General features: G+C 38.1%; 1 protein-coding gene across 1 annotated transcript; it reads left to right on the forward strand.

The window, feature by feature from the left end:
• Positions 1-7533: 7533 nt before the first annotated feature.
• LOC310806657 (beta-1,3-galactosyltransferase 1-like) lies at positions 7534-8304 on the forward strand (the record flags this gene model as incomplete). Its single annotated transcript, XM_083672839.1, has 1 exon — positions 7534-8304. One exon carries the CDS (start codon positions 7534-7536, stop codon positions 8302-8304), a length of 771 nt encoding a protein of 256 aa, XP_083528965.1.
• Positions 8305-13692: the final 5388 nt, after the last annotated feature.

Raw genomic sequence — 13692 nt, forward strand, 5'->3', positions numbered from 1 at the left:
TGTTGGCAGACATCTCTCTTTTTATCCTTCATGCTAGCAATCCCTGTTATTTTGTGGATATGGCTTAAATATTGTGTGTGTCAGTGCGTTTTGGGACTGCAGCTAAAAGGATCATACCAGAAGGATTGACTTTGATCATTATGTGTTTGGCAGGCTGTGGAGCTTCAGTGACACTATAACATATTCAGTCAACCTAATACCGTCCCTTGTGAGGTGTGCTTTGTTTTGGTTTCATAAAATGCAGGCACTGAAGTAAAATGCCACCAAGCCACCTGAGAGGCAACATTTACGACATCTTCATACAGAACTGAGTCCTTGAGAAATGTGAGGTCTGTGAATTGTCAGGAGATGCATACCCACCCCCCTAAAACTTTCCGATTTCTCACTGAAGTATTCTTGACATGTCAGAGTGTGTTTTGAGTGTGTTTTATTTGCTACATTGACTGTTTGACATTATCTATTGTGTTAGTGGCCTCGAAATACTGAACAAGTGGCATTAGAAGTTGCCTGGCTTGGGCATTGACTGTTCTGCCTCAAGGTGGAAGGCAAGAACGTTTTCACTGTAAGAAGTGTGTTGATGTGCACCTTTACAATTGAATCCATTCTATAACCTATGTGACATTTTCACCACAGTGGACTCTGGATGTCAGCTTTTTTTAAGATACAGTAATATTCCTGTGCCAGATGTATACAACTTTGCTTAAATTCAACACTAAAAAGCTACGTACGGACAAAGGTGGAATCATGCATGCAGAATTTCGTTGAGATGTATAAATGTTGCGTATGTCACCAGTACACTACATGTTATAATACATGTTTCTCATTATAAATCACATTAATTGTGAAATTGTGAGCATGTCAACAAGCTTTATGTCCACACCCTGTCAATTCCCACAATTAGCTAAATTGTTTTTGAAAACGCCCATACTTAGTCTTAGTTTTGCATATACATGTACATGTTTTGTTCAGCTCATTAATTCTTGAGGAGAAATAACACAAGCAATTAAAAAAACTGTAAAGTGCAACTTCACTGGCTGTGAAGTTGAGGTCATGGTGGGTGGGTGAGGTTGAAACCAGGAGAAACGTATTATTTTGAGGCCTTAGTAATGGTATTGCAAACAAACAAAAATATGTGGAATGGCTAATGATTCCAGCTGCAATTAATGCTGTAGGTGGTGAGCTGCACACCCTAGACAAGATCAAGAAAAAGGTTTGATTTTAAACAGGAGGCAAAGAAGCGCATTACTGACACTACAAAATAAGCGTTAAGGCCATTGGCAGGGGCGAGGGGACTCCAGCGCTCTCGCCGCTTGATGAGTGCATGGCTGCCATCCTCGGCAACATTGGTGTTGGTGACATCCTGCCAGACCTTGAGGGAAACACAGATTTGCCGATGGGATTGGGTATGTGATCTATTTTTAATTTGCAATTAAAAGTGCAAACTTTTATGTATAAATGTATTGGTGTTACAACACACCATGTCATGTTTAAAGACTGTTTCATACATCCTAAAACATGTCTTAAAACCTTCACAGAAATCTGTTTCAGTACGTTATGTATTATTCTGCAAACACCAGCGAAAGAAAGGTTTTGAATGCTTTAAATTGGTGGCAGCTTAGTTGCCACCAGTTTTTGGATTTCGCAACACTTTCTTTTAGTGTAGTATATGGGGTAGTATATGGGGTAATGAGCACAATAAGAATAACAGTCATAACAGTCATAATCATAATCATAACCTAATTAATGTCATGTTGGATATTGGAATAGCAGTTTTGCCAATACATTTTCGGAGGTGTCTGGATTAATCCATTAATCAAACTGATTAATCAACTAATAGTTTAGTTGACAGCTACATTTTAGAAAACAAATACCTGAATGTTATGGGTCAGCCAAGGAAAAGGAGTAAGTGCTCAAGTTGGTGACATGTATTTAAGCCAGTATGTCAGGGAATCTTGGTTTAATTGGTGTAATGAATGCCCTTTTGTCATCATCTATGGGAATGTTAATGGTAGGTACCACCTTTGATTTGTATTGTTCATTTAATTGTAAAGTACTCTTTTACTCCTCTGCACAACAACACAAATTGCAAAACCATACAGTTAATTTGTAACACATTTAGTGGAATGATTTAAGTTTCCAAACTCAACCATCACCATTACATTGTCTTCACCAATCTACTCTAGCCTGGTTGCACCATTTTCATAAGAGCCTAGTGAAATCTCTAATGTGCACCATATTCCCCCCTTCCCTCCCATCCTCTTTCCCCCTAATTGGCCAAACTATGTGCTCCACAGCAAGGGAGTAACCAATCAGGACTGGACTTGCTCTCCATGGCAGCGGAACTGCCTCACTGAGTATGGAGCTCATTAGTGAGACCTGTTGCATCCTGGGAACCCTCTTCAGACTCACAGACCATGTCGGACTTGGCATGACATGCATCTCTACACACACACTTCCCTTTCCACACCAAGTGAGCTGGAATCATGATAACGAACATCCAGGGGAAATCTTGGTTGGAGAAAGAGCAGGCTAACTGAGATAATGTATCACATTCTACAATCACCCATGTGTGATTTGTATCTAACAGTTTTTCTGTTGTATTGCATGTATGTGTTGTTTACAGTGTGTGATTGTAATGCTATCCATTGTAATCCAATCTAATCTTTCTTCTATATTACTATAGTAATTGCCCTTGAGGTCCATTGTATTGCATGTTGAAGATTGAATTAGAGAGATTAGGAGAACATTAATTTATTTATGTAAAAATCATATAGTCAGTTCAGTATTTCAGTTTGGTGCATTTATTAGAAACAAGATATACAAACTGGATGTTAGGATTATTGTTCTGTTCCCCCTTTCTCCATTAATGTGTGGCTACGTCTTTCTTGGCATTTATTGTGGGTATAAAATGTCAGTGATGTGACTATTCATGTCATTAAATGCTGAATTATGGTGTAAGAACATCCTCCAGTTTAAATGTGGTTTCATCCATTTAGGGGTTTGCTGTAACACTGTACAATACTTCCACTTGCAGAGCCATATAACTGTTAATTTGTCATTGTATTTGTGTATGGTGGCCAGTTATTAATATATAAGCAATTACACCATTTATTTGTATACTGTAACTTATTCAGATGTGTGCTAGACACAAATGTAATCCGCTTTTTGTTGACCAAAGGACATCATTCACAACCTAACTTTCTAATCAATGCTATGATGTACAATGGCTTTGGAAAGTATTCAGACCCCTTCACTTTTTACTTTTTTATGTACAGCATTACTGTACAGAAGGAAATTGAACATTTTCAACATTGGAACATTTTCAAAGGATGAACCAGGTTTGTGAGAATCACCCCATAGATGATTTCTCTTGGCCACCAGAAAGGTAGGATTTTGAAGCAGAGGGTGTGATTTTTCGAATGCGTTAAGTCTGGAATGCCTATTTGGTGACATACACATGCACCTTTTCAAAATGGGAACACCAAATCTTGGAAAGGGCAGAGCCAGAAGTGCGTAAAAGGCACAGAAAGGCAAGGAAATCAGAAAAGACCCCTAACTGATTAAGTCGTGTGACAACTTCAAACAGGGCATTGCTTGGAATAAGATTTCCAAATAACATTTCTTTGATGAGAAGGTACCAAATATCACGTTTTTGGTGTAATTGGTTCCAAAAAGCACTACCTTGATGAAATGATTCAATAAATGACTTTGTTGCACCTCAATGGTGCCATAAAGAACCCCTAAGAACTTTTTGTTCTGGAAGCATGAAATAGAACAGTGAAATGCATGCAGGAGTAAAATAGAGATCAATTAATAACCCAGATGCTCCACAGAATACAAGAATACGGAATAAGAGAAAACTGAAAATTTCATTACAAGACAAGGGGCATCAAAATTGGGGCAAAGTCAGCCATCTTTACCATAATATTTCTAATAGACACAAAGAGAAATACTCCAATGAAACTTTTGAATACAGCGTCTAGTGTTTGCATGATATGCAATGCATTTTCAGACGGTTTACAAAAACAGTTTTCTCAAAACCATTGCAAAAATCATGCTGTAGAGTATGCTGAGTTGTAAGGTATAGGCTCTACTCAGCACTATTTGCTGAATCAAATTGGCCCCCAAAATGTACGTCATTTGCTGTACAATGTATGACAGGCATGAGGAAAAATTACATTCAGTCAGACCGTCACATCTGCATGTGAAGTTTTGCTATATTTGTTTTTCTGTGGAGTAGTGCTTTGATGATAAGAGCATTTGATTAATGACACACAGAGCAAAGGTCACCTCCCACACTAAGGAAATGCTAGAGGGAGAAGTTACACTATAACCAGGAGTGAGCCCTTCATCATAAACTGAGGGGAATACTGTAACTCAATCATTAAAACAAGTGCCCATTAAAAATGTAACCTGACACGTAATCTGTGTATAATTATAATCTGACATTGGTTACACATTATACCATAATAAGGCATTTCACCATATTACCCATGTCTGTGGTAATATAGTGGTTCTAATCAGAAATGTTAACTTTCATAGACCAGTAAAATCCGTATCACTTGATGGCAGCATGTGTTTAGAATATTCCATTATAAATTGTACAGCAACCCAGTGAGGCAGTTACATCTGCATGTTATCTTTGAACCAATCCCTACTGTAGACAAAGCAAACATAGGCCTGTTAGCCTTTGACCTTTCAGTAGGAGGAGGCATACTGTGAGATTCAGTGTTTTCCCGAAAACCTACCTACAATGTATATGCCATATATCTCCATTTAGCTTTTCAATGCAGTAACATTTCCTCACTTGGCTGAAAATCTGTTTTACAACACTCAAGCTTACTCAAAGGTTGAGTTGTTTTACAAAGAGGGTAAGTTTTGATGTCACCCATTGAGAGTTTCTGTTCAGTACATGACCTGAATTTATTCATGATCTACTTAAGAAAAGGTAGTAGAAATACAAAATAACACAAATACACAAGTACTTAACTAGTCTTGTATACACTTGATTTGTGGAATTGGATTTGATTGAGAATCCTGCCACTTGGCACAGGCATTGTAAATTCATATCTATATCTATATGAAATTAAATGGATATACAGATAGGTATGGAAATGTATTTATGTATATATACATGTTGACTAAAATAACAGGTGTTGGATGTTGGAGTGCTTAGTGTTGAATCAGTTTGTGCATACTTATGAAACATGACATTTGAGGACAATGTGCAAGTTCATTTTCCATTATGTGTAATATTTTGTGAACAGTAACAGTATGTAAGAACTGCTGTTTTTACTCTTGTATCTAGATCTGGTTTGTATCTTCAAAACACCTGCATTATGACGAAAATAACAATAACAAGAGCATTCTCTATCCACTTAAATGCTTTCTGTGCATAGCGACAGATCCCTACTTTCCATAAATTCACATTGTAATTCTCTCTCCCCAAAGGCCAGTATGGAGATGTCAGATTCCTTCCCTCCCTTGAGACTATATTAGTGGCACACGACCGCACCTATCAGCATTGTGATTTATAACATTGTAACAGTGAGCCATTACTTAAAGGGATGTTCCACCCAATTATTTCTTTTTCCTGGTTTGGCCCTGACCTTGGCTGTAGTTGATCTCTGATAGTAGAATCCACATTGTAATCATTTCTCACTGATGAAATAATTCCTAGGGATTAAATAAAATGAATGAATGAAGAAAAACCTAACATACATGCATTGTTGGTCAACCTCAAACAGAAGGGGGTTGATCAAATGGCTATACGTTTTTGTAACTTGTTTGCAGGGTAGGATTTAGTGCATGCATATTTAGTAATACGATGTATTTTGTACCAGATGTCAAATGAAGTTTGCTTGATAGTATGCTATGATTGTTCTCCGTCGCTCGGCTACGGATGCCCCTCCCCATCGTGCTCTCAGGCTGAATTAGGTTTATATGATGTGAAGTTGTTGTCAGATATCAGATTTAATTCACAGATTGACAGCTACATGATATAGGCTATTGCCCTGCAACACCATAAATTAGGACAATTCACCCGTTATGGCCAATGGAGATCAGCAGATTCATTTTAAATGTTGTTAATATTAACTGAAATTGCATGAGGAAAAAAACCTTAAATATTGTTTTTATTTCTAATGACTGAGAAAATAAAGATCGAAAATGTAAATCATTATCATAATTATCTTGAACTGTAATTTGTATTCAATGAAATAGGTTGAAAATGGTCAGGGGATTTTCACCAGCATCTCGTCTGATCAAAAAGCAGAATTAAGTTTGGGCCTGTTAGAACGTCCACTGGAGGGGGCATGTCACTTGCAAATGTTTGGTAGTAACTGGATTATCTAATAAAGGGCCCAAGGTGTATACTAATTGCCAAGTCTTAGTGATCTAGTCACAGGGGGAATCTTGGTTGCAATTAGAAAAATCTCTTTCACACCTTTCACACCTGTATCTGATTTAACAAGAGACCAGTTTATGGTCATCCCATTCAGAATGTTGGTTGCTATTAACCCAATAACCTGTTATTTTGTTGCCACTGCTGTTGTTGTTCTTGTTGTTTTTGTTGTTGTTTTATCCCGCCACTACCACCACTCATTGCAGAACATTTTTATAACGTTGTTAATTAATTAGTTACATTTATTAAAACATGTGTATGCAATGCATCCTGTGTACCCCATACACACTTTTGAAATAGGTTTAAATATTATTTTCTCTGACTTTCTGAAACAATGAACTATTTATATCTCTGTTACTGCGTATTCATATTAATATAAAAGAGAGCAGAAGTAATTAGCTTGCATTCTAAAGTGGTAAGACTGTACTTAATAAGTTAAATGTGCGTTAGGGCAGGGGCATATAATCATGCTGTGTTCTCAGATCTGTGTATGCTGATTGCGCAACCCATGATCAATCAGACCATAATATGCAAAGAACAGAAGGCCTGGAGGTTGTCTTTGTTGTGCCTCCAAAACGTTGCTTCCTCCCAGGGAGAGCCATCCCAAAATGTCTCTAGTTAGCCATGGGGACAGTCACTTGAATTAATAATAGTTTCTTTTGATTACAGAGAGCACAACTTCAAGAACCTCAGAGGGCTCACTGGCAAATGCATGAAAAAGCACAAGAGAATGTGTGGAAAGCCGCGGCTGAGGTGATTCTCTGTGAAATAACCTGATTGTGTGAATGACCTGGTAAAGAACCTGTGCATCTACCCTCTGATATGCTATAGAGCAATGGAATTATTTGTCATTGTGCCATTTTGTAATGAAACCAATCTTTCTGTTTCGCCGTTTCTCTGGACTCAAAATCATCTGTGCCCTTACAGCTACCTTGCTGATTTTGAAACTGTTAACCTCAACAAGTAAAGAATGGGAGTATGTCACTATGAAAGAACATGGTGGCTATTTTAATGGCCAGTTGTCCAATTATGTACATACCTTGAAATCAAGCAGACAAGGAATACAATTTCAGTTGCTTTTGAGGACCAATGAGAAGCCACCAATTTGCAGCAACAAGGGGCGGGTTCTTATGATTCTGGTCACATCAGCCCCATGGCATTCAGAACAAAGAAACGCCATCCGCAACACTTGGGCAAAAAAACAGGACCATGTTGCCCACCCTTGGCAAATGCTGTTTCTGATTGGTCAGCCAATAGAGCTGGGTGTCTCCCCTGAGATATTGCAAGAGCAGCAGCATTTTGGAGATATTCTAGTAGGAAACTATGTAGACAGCTATAGGAATCTCACCCTCAAAGTCATGCATGGGATCAAATGGACCATAGAAAATTGTGCACCACAATTCATCCTTAAAACAGACGACGATTGTTTTGTGAACACAGACTACCTGCCACGCTTCTTGGTGGAGTTCAACTCCATTAAAACGGGTCTCTACACAGGCTCTGTCTTTGCTCCTGGAAAACGTAGCATCATCAGGGACCCTCGCAGCAAATGGTACGTTCCAAAGGAGGACTTCAGTGAGGAGGAGTACCCTCCTTATGCCAGTGGTATCGGCTACATTCTCTCAGCAGACGTGGCGCAATGTCTCCTGACAGCAGCAGAGCACGTGCCCCTAGTGCCCATAGAGGACGCCTACATGGGCATCCTAGCTAGGGAGGTGGGAGTACCCGTGAGAGCAAGCGGCCGCTTCGTCAAGTACAATGTGAACTGGAGAGTATGCAACTACAGGTACCTCTTGGTCATCCATCACCTAGACACGGCAGCACTGAAGGAGGCTCAGCAGAACATGATTAAAGCCAGGGCTGCCTGCTCCCAAACAAAGGAAATCACTAGGTGGAAATGAGGGGGGCCTCCCAACCCATCTATTTCTCACCTGTCCTCATTCTGCAATAGCTCACCAGTCTTTGTTTAATGTCTGTCCTCTGTTGCTCTTCTCCCTCCTCTGCCATATATTTGAGTGGGGAGAGATTGATTTCACCTCGGTCTGCATTTTGCTGCAGCCATCCCCCTTTTTTGGGTCTTTGTGTTATTTGCATGGATTATCATTGGCGGAAAAAATTAAATCCAATCATATAAAATATAAACAACTTCTCTATTAACATTAGCTGTATATTTGTCATGGTCATTATGACCAGACAAATTCATGAAATATTAATAATGAAAACAAAAAAAGAAGGTTAAGATAATTACCAAATAACTAACATACGATGGAGACATTTTTGGTGCACCATATTCTTAATTAGAATGCAGCACATTTACAGCCAGGTCAAGGCACATTTGTCATCCTCCCTACTCCGTCCCAAAACCCGATGTAAACATAAAATCAACATCCACTTTTGGTTAATATTTGAAATGAACCAAGCCTTGAAAACCTGTCATTGATTTGTGAATGACATTTAAGTTCAAATGGTAAGAAACTGAATTAGTTGAACACTTATTATTATTATTATTATTATTATTATTATTGTTGTTATTATTATTATTATTATTATTATTATTATTATTAATAATAATAATAATAATAATAATAATAATAATAATAATAATAATTTATTACAGTAATAAAGAGCTTTTCATTATCCAAGAATAACCTCAAAGTGCATAAAATAAAAGATAAAATAGAAAAATCCTAAAAAACTGAAAACAAAACAAAAGCAAAACAAATATATACAGTGGCTTCGGAAAGCATTCAGACCCCTTCACTTTTTCCACATTTTGTTGTGTTATAGACTAAAACATTTTCCATCAATCCACACACAATACACCATAATGACAAAGTAAAAAAAAAGTTTTTAGAAATATTTGCAAATGTATTAAAATTGAAGAACAGAAATACAAGTATTCAGACCCTTTGCTATGACACCCACATGCCAAAATGTCTTTAACAAGTCACTCAACAAGTTGAATTGAGTCCATCAGAGTGCAAGGATAATAGTTCATGTGATTTCTGAATGAATATCTTGAATATCTATCTATCTGTTATTATAGTCTCTGGTTTGCATAGGAATCAATTACACACTGTGTGGATTAGACTGTCACTACCAACTCAGCAAATTTCATAATTTTCTCTTGATCCTGACAAACTCCCCAGTCCCTGCCAGTGACAAACATACCCATAACATGATGCAGCTACCACTATTATTCACACAAGGGATGGTGCGGAAATTGCATTGCATTTGCTAGATTTGCACTAAACGTAATGCTTTGTAGTAAAACCAAACACATTTCCAGACACGTTCTTTGCTGTATATGAATTCATTGTTGCAAACACAATTATGGATGTGAGAGAGATTATTTTCCATTAAGGGATTATTTTTGGCCACTTGGCTATAGACCAATTTTGTAGAGTGTCTGAGATGATGTTGTCCCATCGACTGTGCTTTTTCCTCTCCGCCATTCAACTTTGTCGATTTTTGTAAGTCTCCCCAGGCAGTAAGTCTCCCTAGGAGGTAGCATTCCTGATCAGTTTTGTTCCTCTCCATTTGCTCAGGTTGTAATGACAACCTGATCCACACAGTGTGTAATTGATTCCTATGCAAATCAAAGACAAAGAAAAACAAAGATATTAATTCCAAAATCACAAGAACTATTATTCTTGCATTAAGATGGACTCAATTCAACTTTCTGAGTGACCTGTTGATGACATTTTTGCATTTGACCTAATTTTAAGAGTATCATAGCAAAGGGTCTGAATACTTATAAATAAAGTAAATTAGGTATTTCTGTATTTCAATTTTAATACATTTGCAGAAATGTCTAAAAACGTGTTTTTGCTTTGTCATTATGGGGTATTGTGTGTGAATTGATGGCAAAAAATCTAATTTAATCTATTTTAAATAGAGTCTATAACACAACAAAATGTGGAAAAAGTGAAAGGGTCTGTATACTTTCCGAAGACACTGTGAACCATATCATAAAAACAGCAATTCAAGTCGAGGAGGAAGGGTAGGCCAGCCAATAAAGATGTATCTTAACCCTAAAACGTTTTTATATATTCTAAGCTTCCAATACTCCATGAATTTGTAAAAAAAAAACATGTCCCCAACAACTTAAAATAATTTTATTTGGTGTCCAGTTTTAATTTTAATTTTTAAATTTACAAATGTTATGGGTGAGCAACAAAAGGCACAATTTACCCAATTCAGCCTATGGGAGGTGAACAAATAAACTCTTATTATTACATTTTGGCTTGTACAACTCATGGCACTGCTTGTGTAATAAACATAGTTTTCAAGTGATTTTTCAGATTTGGGTCTGAGATCTTGTACCCTATTTAGGGCCATTGGATCCTGTTCGCTCCATTGGTGTTATCTTATAAACTATTAATGTGTGTGGGGACAATTAATTTTTTGTTGTTATAAATTACTATGAAAGGAAAAAAATATTTTTTTGAAAGATTCTGTTTTTTTTCATGTTTTCATTTTGGGGTTTGACCAAACCCTTGTTAGTAAACAATGTATGCAAAATATATTGGTAGCTTGAGGGTTTTAAGGCCTGCTTTAAAAGCCCAAACAGTTCAAACAGCCCTCAGATAGGAAGAGAGTTCCAATGGCATGGTGCGTGGGAAGAAAAGGCATGGTCCCCCATTGTGCGGAGCCTGGTTCTGTGTGCATGAAGTAGTTTGGTGTGGAGGTTCATAGGGGGAGAGTAGGGACAGGCAGTTCCGATGCCATTTATGGGTTTATAGACCAGGAGGACAATTTTAAAGTAAATTTGTTGAGGGACAGATAGCCAATGGAGGTCAGTAAGGATGGGGGTGAGGTGGGCAGACTTTTTGGTTAGTGTCAGAATCCTTGCAGCACTGTTTTGAATGAGCTGCAATTTATGAATTGAATTTGCAGCCAGGCCTCCAAATACTGCATTCCCATAATCAATTCTGGAGAAAACTAAAATATGGATAAGCTTTTATTCATGAGTTGAGAATTTCAATATAATTTGCAATAGCAATAAATTGAGCATTTAATTTTACAAGTAATCATTCACTTTCGAATTATTGTTATTGTTATTATTATTATAATTCACAATGAAAATACCAGAGAAAAAAAGAAAGCAACTTATATTTTATGATTGAATGCTTTAAAAACAGATAAACCCATCTTAAAGGGATAGTTTACTAAAAGTAATTGCATATTTAGAACTAGCATGCAGCCCTTGGACAATAAATGAATGAATGAATGAAGCCAAAGTCTTCTGGAACTACCCAAATACTGTATAGGCAAATGTATCAGTATATTCATTATAGTCAAGGCAAGTTAAAACCATGTATGTTTGGTATTCTATGGTAATACCACTGTCATTAGAACCATCATTTTATGGTTAAATACAGTAAATACACTCACTTTGAATAAACATATCCCAGTGTATTATTTTGTGTGTCTTTGTACCCTACACATTATTGAAGTGTCACAATGATGAGCACCTTTTCTGTGTCAACAAATGGAATTATTAGTAGCATTTTGATAAGCCCTGATTCATAGCCGCTTTCTATGGATTAAGATGTAAAAACTATGTATTGCAGTGGTTTCACTTGCTGAAGTGTCATTAAAAAAACAATTGACAAAGTGAGGAAGTTAGTTTCTATCTCATGTGTAAGAGGACACCATTCGTCAGGTTGCTGTCCTGCTACATAATGTAAGGCTGACATTTATATATTTCAGAAACAATGACCAACAACCAGCTGAATAGATATGATGATACCTTCACTGACAGGATCACTGACAGGTAATTTACATGTATCCCCCTAAATCAGATACTGTAGTTCAAAAGTAAATGGCCTGATCCTCAGAATTTGATGCCATTATGACATCTTCACAATGGTACATGAGCCCTGGCAGTTAATTGCTTATCATTACGATCATGTCACACTCATATGGTGTATTTACTATAAGTGTTCCCAACAACCTGAAGGAGCTGAAGGCATCTTCAGAATCACTGATTAACATGTACATTTCAAAACCTAAAGGGGTGAGTTGAGAATGCTTTGTAGCTTATAGCACATTGCATTATTACTGTCAACAACCCGGTCTACAGTCTGCTGACTGAATTAGTTCTTGAGTTGACTTCAGAGGTCAGCAGCCAGCTCTGCAGCCCAAGCAAAGCTAGCTTCGTAGATCAAGCCACTGCAGCTTCTCAGTGTAAGCTACAGCCAGCTCTACAGTCTAAGCAACTGGTGCATATTCAACCTGTGATACAATGAGCTTCTCCTCCCTGGGTCCCCCTCCCTTTACCTTGTTATTCAACAGGTTCCCTGTGTCTGCTGGTGTTGGGTCTCCACATCCTCCTGCTGCTGCCCTGTCGGCTGAAGTTGTAGGGATCCATCCAGTCTGTTCCCTTTGTAGGTTCCCTACCTAGCCTGCAGATCCAGATGGGTTCCTGTTCAAGTTTATGTCCAGAGCCCTTCATCGGTTCCGGTCCAGAGCCCTTTGCTGTTTTCAGTCCAGAGTCTACTGCCTGCGACTGCCCTGGGATCCAGTCTGTTCCTTTTGTGAGTTCGCTATCTGAGGCTGTGAAGTCAGGTGCTTCCAGTGCTAGTTCCACCACAGCCTCCAGCCCAGAGACAGTCCACCTCTCCACCTCTCCAGTCCCCAGAACCCTGTCTAGTTTGAGTTTCACAGATGCCTCTTTAGTAAAGTCCACAAATTGGACTCAACACAGAGGCCGACCACATAGTCCTAGCCAAGTGCATTTTGATCTGATCATTCCTGGTGTTGTGCTGCCCTCTTGTAACCCGCTCTGGTTATGCCTTCTTAAAACAATAGCCTATACAGTAGCTCTTATCACCCATTTGACTACTTATACAGTGTATTACAAAACATAGATAATAATACATTTTATTTGTTGGGCACCTTCCTAAACCAAGAGAAGTGTGAATCCTAAGCAACCTACCTAGTAGTAGCAGCAGTCTACATTGTTTGAAGTACAATAGACAGTTACAGCACTAGGTGCCTGTGTGCTGTTCTACTGGACAACCGTGTTTGTGCATAGGTGAAGTTATGGGTAGTGGTCATTGATAGTTGGTGATCGTGGTGGTAGTGGTCATTGAAGGTAGTGATGCACATTTTCTCACACTCTGTCTCTTTTAATCTTTTTTTTTTTAGATGTCCCACTGCATAACTTTTCCAAATTACAACGCGATCCGTGATTTGTGAATTAAATAATAAGCTCCGCCTTATACGGAAATGTTGCATCAGCACTGGCGATGAAACGGACGCGTAATATCCGGGAGACCTTA

This window comes from Argentina silus (genome assembly GCF_951799395.1).
Source record: "Argentina silus genome assembly, chromosome: 7".
Lineage (NCBI taxonomy): Eukaryota > Metazoa > Chordata > Actinopteri > Argentiniformes > Argentinidae > Argentina > Argentina silus.